Source organism: Nannospalax galili, unplaced genomic scaffold, assembly GCF_000622305.1.
Source record: "Nannospalax galili isolate Female #2095 unplaced genomic scaffold, S.galili_v1.0 scaffold589, whole genome shotgun sequence".
In the NCBI taxonomy this organism is placed as follows: domain Eukaryota; kingdom Metazoa; phylum Chordata; class Mammalia; order Rodentia; family Spalacidae; genus Nannospalax; species Nannospalax galili.
In genome coordinates this window covers 5,712,575-5,721,404 of record NW_008360324.1, presented here as the reverse complement: position 1 = coordinate 5,721,404, position 8,830 = coordinate 5,712,575, and the positions used below count along the sequence as shown (strand labels likewise).

The 8,830-nt window shown below is 50.3% G+C and overlaps 1 protein-coding gene across 6 annotated transcripts in view; it reads left to right on the top strand.

Moving 5' to 3' along the window:
- Tspan9 (tetraspanin 9) overlaps nt 1–4,322 on the top strand; it is a 225,283-nt gene extending 220,961 nt beyond the window's left edge. For all 6 annotated transcript variants that reach the window (XM_008825480.3, XM_029559782.1, XM_008825482.3 and 3 more), the window contains one exon: nt 1,254–4,322. In XM_008825480.3, the coding sequence (XP_008823702.1) occupies nt 1,254–1,325 (72 nt within the window). In that variant the 3' untranslated portion in view covers nt 1,326–4,322. The remainder of the gene's footprint in view (nt 1–1,253) is intronic.
- Nucleotides 4,323–8,830: the final 4,508 nt, after the last annotated feature.

The window sequence follows — 8,830 nt, the reverse complement described above, 5'->3', positions numbered from 1 at the left end:
GTCCCCTCTGTGTGCTGACCCTGAGGAAATACCTCCCAGAAGATTTTACCTCAGTGATGCTGGTCTCTTTACTTACAGCTGATTTTTCAGCCCCAGCTAACCAGCATCAATTGTCCCAGTAAAGCAAAGGTTTTGCTTTAGGTTCTGGTCTCTTCTTAATCACAGCTGATTTCCCCAGCTGACCAGAACCCACAGATTCTCAATCCAAAATCTCACATGAACATCCCTGATAGTCTCCGCTTCCCTTTGAAGCTTCACAAGCCAGGCCTCCATCGTCTACAACTCTTTCAGCATAACTGTTCCAAGCTCCACTGCAACAAACTCTGAGCACGCAATGACTTTTCCAGCCCAAAGTTCCAAATACTTCCACAGTCCTTCCAAAAACACCAAGGTCAGGTCTGTCACAGCAATATTCCACTCTGTGGTACCAATTTCTGTCTTAGTTTGTTTTTCATTGCTGTGACAAAATACTCTGAGCACTACCAACTTGGGGAGGAAAGGGTTTATTCAACTTACAACTCCCAGGTCGCAGCTCATCAGGGAGCCCGAGGTAGGAACTCAGGGCAGGAACCTGGAAGCAGGAGCTGGAGCACAGGCCATGGAGGAACGCTGCTTACTGGCTTGCTCCCCTGGTCCCTGCTCAGCCTGCTTTCTTATGCAACACAGGCCCACCTGCCCAGGGGTGGCACCACCCACAGTGGGCTGAGTCCTCCCACATCACTCATCAAGAAGATGCCCCTCAGACATGGCCACAGGCCAGTCCAATAGAGGAAATTCCCCAATTGAGGCTCCCTCAACCCAGGGGTGTCAAGTTGACACTAAAGGTATCCAGCACAACATCCTAGATCCAAACAAAAATGTGTTGGCCTAAGTTTCAGTGACCCCTTCCACCTCCTGTTTCTCTTTCCTCTCCTACCTTGCTTCTTCTTAGCACCACTCAGGGTCAGGTCCTGTGTGCACTCTGCCCTGTCCCCAGGTCTCTGAAGTCTCAACACATGAGCAGCTTTGGGAATCCTTGGCTTTCTGCACACATGGCTCTAGGGCACTGAGCTAATGTCCACCTGTGTGCAGCTCCAAGCTGAGTGTTCAGGGTGGTCTCCTGGGTCGTGTTTTCTGTGCCCTGACTCATCTTCCCAGCACACTGGGTTATATCCACTTTCATATTAGGTGCCCTGGGGCAGTCTCGAGCTCTTGAAGCAGGGGTCTGACCCCAGACCACAACTTTGATTTAAAATTCTCTCCTTATCTTTCAGATCTTAGGCATGGCTTTTTCCATGACTCTGTTCCAGCACATCCACCGGACGGGTAAAAAGTATGATGCCTGAGCTACTGGCAGCACCTGGCCCCACCTGGACACTGCGTGCCAGAGGAGGGCATCTGAACCTTGTGTCACCTGCCATGCTCTCCTACTGCCACCCTGCCCCACCTGCCAGCCTGCCAGCCACCTTGGTTTTGGACCTCTTGGGGGAGTCAGGGAGGAGCATCATGCAGAGACCTTGGGGCTCAGGCGCCTGGATTTCTGCACCTGCCTATTTGCCAAAGACGCCAGGGTGGGCAGAGTATCAAGGAGGAAGCTCTTGCACTGAAGGGTTTCTGCCTCTGCCCTTCCTCATACTGACACTTGTCCTTGCGTGGGGTGGAGTCTGCCCCACTGAGGCCACTGCCGTCCGTGGCTGCCCAGCCGAAGAGCCAGCAGGAGTGCAGTCTGGCACCACCAGGCCACTGGAGCACCCTGCCCAGGCTTTTTATACTTACAGTGTAACTTTTTTATTTTATTCTGATTACGATTATTCAGGAATATTATCTCTCAGATAAGTTTAGGGTTAGCTTTCTGATTTATAACTTTTTATTGTGTTGATTTCCTTATCAGTTTGAGTTTCCTTTTCCTATGGGTGGGGATAGGTAGGGAGAGAAGACCTCTATCTGCTTTCAGTCGGGGCATAGCACTGTGCAACACCTGTGAGGCTGAAGGGTGAGAAGCAGCAGGCTTTCTCCACAACTCAACTCTAGGGAGGAGGGTGCAGCCAGGATGTGGGGCCCTTCCAGGCCTAGCGATCATGGAGAGGGGCTGGAAGAGGCAGGTCGAATGCAGAGGGTGATGCCAGCATGATGGGCCATCCTGCTCAGGGGTGATAGGTTGGTGCCTAAACCAGGAAGGCCATAGCAGTAGGGGATGCTTAGGGGTAGGAGAAGTGCTTTGTTAGAGGTGTGGCCAGAGCAGTCTGTACCACTTCCTCCTCCTCCGTCCTCTGTTGGCTTGGTGACTTCCCTACCACCCCATGGGCATTCTGCACCCATGTGGGCTCCAAAGCCCTGGTCACGCTCACACATTCCTGATGCAGACATGTAGACAGATACCTCTGGTTCAGACCCTGCTCACGTTCACCCTGCTCAGGGCAGGGGATGCAGCCATGTTCAGCTGCTCAGAGGGTGGTAGAGGCTGCATGAATACCAGCGGGGGAGGAACTAGCACCCATGACTGTTCCCACCAGACTCACTCAGCTGTTGACTGTCCTGCTGGGAGGAAGAGAAAGGGCCATGTGGGCCCCAGGACCCTCCGTCCTTCTTAGGATCCATTGCTGTCCCTAATGGTATCACATCCCATATAATTCCAAAGAGATGAGATACAGAAAACCTGTGAAGTCAGGCTCACCTTGCCACAACAGTATAGCCAGAAAGCAGCCCACATTGTGAACACCCAGAGCTGGATACCAGAAATGATAGGCAGCTATAGCAACAGTTTTCAGCTATAGCAACAAGTCTGCCATGCTTGGCTAATGTTCTGTAGTAAAGTAAAGCCAAGGGTCTGTGGGACCGGCTCAGTAGCTCCCTGGGATCCAGTGTGCGTCACCCACAGGGCTTCGCGTGGTAGTAGCTTTCTTCATGCCCTTTGACTCCTGCCAAGTCTCCCAGCTCTTCTCTGACCTCCGTTTTCTGTCCACTACCAGAGCTGGTTGTGCTGCCCAGACAACTTGTAGCCCCTCTGACCACCTTAAGTAACAGACGAGGCAGGACCAGGAGTGTGGAGCTTGCACTGTATCCAGGATTCAAGTTTGGGGGGTGAGAGAGGAGGATAGGATGGTGTCAGCAAGTGGGGCAGAAAAGCAGCCAGTTCCTTGAGATGGAATTATTGGAGGAATGACAACCACCCCCACACCCACCCCCTGGACCTCCAAGATGCAGAATGTAGGCAGACCCAGAAGACACTCAGCAAACAAATGTGGGACCTGTTACACGCATTTCTGTGGATGGGGTGGGATGGGTTTGTTGATACCTATCAATGCAATCTTTAACTTTTGTCAGCATCAACAGCAAAAACCTGTACATAGGGAGACACGCAACCTCCCCACCATCTCATGCTTCTAGAATGCTTAAGGGTTGTGCTGGTTCCAAGTCTTTGCTGAAGTTCCCCATCCTCACTAGCCTCACCTTATCTGTTAGCAGAGACAGTTCACAGGTCTGGAAGATCACACCAAGTGATGCCGGTAGAGGTAGTCAGTGCCTCTCAGCTGTGTGTTCACTGGGTACAATTGCTGTGTGACTTCCCTTACACTTTGTCTAAGTCAGAGCTAGTTCTGCCGGGTCCCAGACAAGCAACTTACAGACCTGACTCAGAAAGTCCTTTTGGCTTTGCAGGTGACTTCAAGGGAATTCCTAACATAGATGTGGCATTTCTCCACAGCTGACTAGCAGAGGGCCTCAGTGGGCAGGGCGTGGAAACTGCTCTCAGGAGATTGACAGGTGTCTGGGTGCAAGTCTCCTTGTACCTCTGCGCCCTCTGATCTGGAATGGTGCCACCCTGTCTCCCTGCCAGCCTGGGCCTGCGCCTCAGCTGTCCCCCTTGCGCATGTTCTGGTTTGACATGGAATTGGGTGGCCAAGCCTTCAAACAGCTCAAGTGGATGGAATTGATTGTCCCTTCTTCTCCGGCCCCCTGGCCACTCTCTGGTAGAGGTGCTAACTAGCAGGGACATGGCACAGGATGAGAGCTGGGTGCCAGGTGCTTGGGATCTGTTCTTTGCCCCTCAGCCCCTTCATCTGGTGACCCCTCTCATGTTCCTGTTCTCTCATTTCCCTTCTCTCCTCCATGGTGGTGGTGGGGGCAGTCCTGGTCTCCCCTTCCTGAGTGAGCACTCTTGAGGAGTGGGGCCTTTGGACCTCCATCTGCCTTCTGCCTGGAGAGCACGCTTGCTTATTGGTTTTGAATGCACTTTCTGCTTGCAATGCCTTGTCTGCATTTCCTTCATCCTGGTCCTACTTTACCCAACACCATGTTTTTAGCATGTTTTTAAATAAAAACTGATAATGTGTCAAAAGCACAAACAGCCTGTCTCTCAGTTGTGTGTTTTCTCCCCCAGCCATGATCGGGACCTGTTTTGTGTAGTGGTTGATGGGATGGACCAAGAGATCAGATGGTCCCCCATGGTAGGAGCCTCATCTCTTTCCCATAGCTCGGGTTCCAGATCTGCTAGGGTGGCTGGATCTCTCTCCCCTCTGTGAGGTTCTGAGGAATCTGACACACACACACTTTGGTGACAGATACTGGCTTGATCAGGGCCGAGTCCAGTGGCCTGAGCCTTCTGTATGAGAAGCCATCTCTCCGTTTTGGTGGCTGGTCTTCCACAAATGGCAAGGCTGTCAGTGGAGGTGCCGCCATGCCCCAATCTCTCTGATGTTCCTGAAGGTTCCTTTGAGCCCGTTGTCTCTTCTAGGAGTGTGAAGGTCATGTATCGTCACTCAGCCCAGGTAGCATCCTTCCAGGTAGCTCTAGACAGCCTCCAAGAAAGCCTGGAAAACAAGTCTTTGAGGATGGTCAAGTGAGGGAGGCAGGAGCATCACGGTGGGTCTTGCTGCCTCCTTGCTGTTGGAGTTCACTGTTACCTCAGTTGGGTTCTGGCTTTGGATTTCCTAAGCTGTTGCAATTACAGTGACAAGATGCAGATGAGGACAGAACAGAGTTTTCCTTGTCCTGGCTCACCACTGCTCCTGTCTCCAGGGTGGAGACAGGGATGCAATGAACATGCGCTGGAGTCTGGAGGCAGTCAGAGGTGGAGATGGAGCAGCTCCAAACCCCTCCACATATGCAACTGTGTCTCCCTCCTACAAGGAAGTGGTGGGTGGACACAGAATTGCCCCAAAGCATCACCCTACAGCAGCTGGCTTCCAAAGTCTCCAGGACTTTATCCTGAGTTTTGGGTGACTTTCTTTAAATGATCCAGCTACTATGGGTCCCTGAGATTCTCCCCAGATTTATCCAGAGCTGTCTAGTCACCTATTGGTTAAGGCTGGGGACAGGTTATAGCCCCTCCCCATCTGTTGAGAGTCCGATGGGTTGTAGGAATTGGCCAGGTAGCCGTATCATGTCTCCCCACTTGCTACTGTGTCTGCTCCCAGGGTGTGGTCACACCTACTGGTTCCTGCCAAGACAGTGTGCTGCCTGCCGGGGACTGATAGGGTAGTGGGTCACAAATACTCCTTTGTTAGTACCTTGGTCAAATGAGCTAAGCCAGATCCAGCTAGGTGGGAAAGGGGGCTTTTGGGATCTTCTATTGACAGGGCTAGAGTTACCAGGATGGTGACTTTGTGGGAGGGAGTGGCTCAGATCACTCTGGGACCCCTCCATCGCTCTCCCAACCCCCCTGTAATGTGAGCAAATGACCTCCCGTCTTTGCTCAGTGAAGGCTAGAAAGAACAGCTCAGGTGCAGTAGCCAAACAGGCCAGGCTGCCAGACTGGGGGCAGCAGATAAGATATCCAGTCATTCGCAGACTTAGTGAACACAAACTTATACCCAGCCCCTACTACAGGGGTAAATAACACAAACCCATCATCTACTACAGGGGTGGAGGACACAACACCCAGCCCCTGTGCCCACAAGGATCTAGTACAGTTTTAGTGGGGCCTCAGGAGAGGCCACGTGACTACACCTTGGTGCTGGTAAACAGTCTCAGGTTCCAGGTGGCCATGGGGGACAGGCATTGACCCCAATTTGCCCAGGAAGAGGTCCTTTAGCAAAGATACCCTTGAGGCTAATAAAGGAATTGTTAACCTGGCCAAGAGTGCAAGAGAGTGGCTGAGCACTGGGGGTGGAGCAGGAGTGTTTGGAGAGAGGACCTCCTCCCCTCGCACAGCCTCATGAACCAGATCAAGAGCACAAACTTCCATCCAGGAGTGATGAGAGTCCCTGAGGTCTGGGCACAAATGAGAGGTGCTCAGCTGTGGCCTTTTGTGAAATCCCTGGCTATAGTGTGGAGTATGGTCAGAGTGGACAGTCTGGCTGAAGGGATTTAGATGAGATGACAGAACTACACAGGAAAGTCAACAAGCCATGGCGGCTAATCATCTGAGAGCGAAGCATTCCTGCCATTTACACATCACACACAACCTGGAGAGGCAAGAGACTGGTTTCACTAATAGATGGATGACTAGTTATTTTCTTGTGACCTGACAAGAAGAAGCTTAAAGGAGGAAGGGCAGAGTGTGAGGCAGCTGGTCACACTGCATCTGTGCAGTGATGAAGGAGAGAGTGATGAATGCTGATGTTCAGCTCAATTTCTCCTTTTAATTCGGTCCAGGACCCCAAGCCATGGAATAATGCCATGTCTTCTCAGTTTAACCCTCACAGACATGCCCAGAGGTGTGTTTCTATGGCGATTCTAAAGACTTAAATGTTTTTTTTATTTGCTGTTTTTATTTTACACATGAGTGTATTGCCTGCATGTATATAAACGCATCTGTGCCAGGCAATGCCTGCAGAGGCCAGAAGAGAACAACAAATTCCCCTGGAACTGGAGTTATGGATAGTTATTAGCTGCCATGTGGGTACTGGGATTTGAACCTGGGTCCTCGGCAAGAGCCGTCAGTGTTCTTAACCACTGAGTCATCTCTCCAGCCCCTCTATGGTGATTCTAAATCCAGTCAAATTGACAATGAAAATTAAGCATCACAATGGGGGACTACATTGTCCAGCCCTGAGCACTGGAGGTGGTAGAGGCCCTCTCTCTGTACTGAGCTTCACAGCTTACAAAATGCTCCTGTAATCATTATTCAAGATCTTTCTGACCTAAAACATCTCCATGATTTGTGTGCCCAAATGGCACCATTAGGATGTAGCACAGAGGGCAGCAGTGTGATGGTTTTGGAACTGGGAGAGTTGGATTCACTTCCTGCTCTGTTCTTGGTCTTTATGAGCGCCTCAGCCAATCTCTGAACTTGTCTTGATTTTGACGTCTGCAAAGTGAGGAAAATAGCCATCATACGTATCTGTGAGGATGCAATAAAAGACTGTGTGCACTACAGAGTATATGAGTATATACATGTACCATGTGTGTGCTGTGCCCACAGAGGACAGAAGAGGGCATCAGATTCCCTGGAACTCAAGTTATGGATGGTTGTTAGCTGCCACATGGATGCTGGGAAGTGAATTCGGGTCCTCTGCAAGAGCAGTCTGTACTGTTAACTACTAAACTATCTTTCCACTCCCAAACTTCTCTTTTATTGTACAATGAATATACACTATTAAACAAATAGAGTAGGTACAATGGCATCCAGGTTTTTCCTGGGCCAGTGTAGATACTGGGTCCCCAAACTAAAGGCAGGCCCCTAAAGAAGAGCATCACCCAGGCTGAAAGCCAGGGACACAGGAGGATGATGTGGAGAGGGGAGTAGGTGCTTTTAGGAAGAAAGCAGAACAGAGCTCAGTGAACAGGCATCCCTGGGCTTCAGCTCTGCCCCAGCTGGCTCAGCACCACCACTCAATAATCCATGGGAGCCAGATTAAATAAATGTCATTTGGACACAAAAATATTGGCATTAAGCTCATCCCTTCTTCAAGCATTCAGCAAGATTGGGAGGTTATCGATTTGGCTATCTGGGTCTTGCTGAGTTTAATGACAGCCATGTGCTGGCTGGCTGTCTCCTTAAGCTAACAACAACAACAACAAAAAAAAAAATAGCAAAGCTCCACCCAGCCTGCAGGACCAGCTCTCCTGCCTGAACCTTCCTCCACAAAATTATCCCCTTTGTGCCCCAGAGGCCAACAGAGAGCTGAGAGCCCATGGGATGAACCTTGGGGCAGGGGTTTTTCCCCTTGGTGGCCCAGGCACAAAGTAGAGAGGTGACTTGGCTTAGTGCTCCTGCCTGGGCCTTATGGTTGGTATGTGTTACCTAGGCAAGCTTAAAAAAAAAAAAAGTAGATTTTTTTTTTTTTTTTTTTTTTTTTTCTGATTATAGAGCTCTGAAACTTGCATGGGCTAACGTCCAGTGTGCAGCCCTGCACTATGTGGTCAAAATGAATGGCCGTCTATCCTCTGTAGCTTAACGACACTAGCAAATCCTGCCCTGATATGCTACAATGAATTCCTGGAATTCCAAAATATCCTCAATACTTATCTTTTTCCATGCCAAGACCCTCCCTCCCCATTCCTGAAGGACTCAGCCACATTATCACTTGGCCATGCCGGTCAAGCATGCTGAATATGCTCTTTGGGGGCTGGAGACATGGCTCAGCAGTTAAGAGCACTGGCTGCTCTTGCAGAGAACTCAGATTGGGTTTCTAGCCTCCACATGGTAGCTAACAACTATTCATAATTCTAGTTCCAGGAGATCTGATGCTCTCTTCTGGCTTCTGTAGGCATCGCATGCACATGGTGCATTTGCATGCACGCAGGTCAGGCATGCACATAGAATAAAAACGAATATGATCTCTGGTTCCCAACTTAGAGCTTTCTAAAGTAGAATTAGAGATTTATAAGTCATTCTCTGTATTTGAAAAGTCCAATAGGGGGCTGTGGATGTGGCTCAGTGGTAAAGTGCTTGCCTAGCACGTGGGGG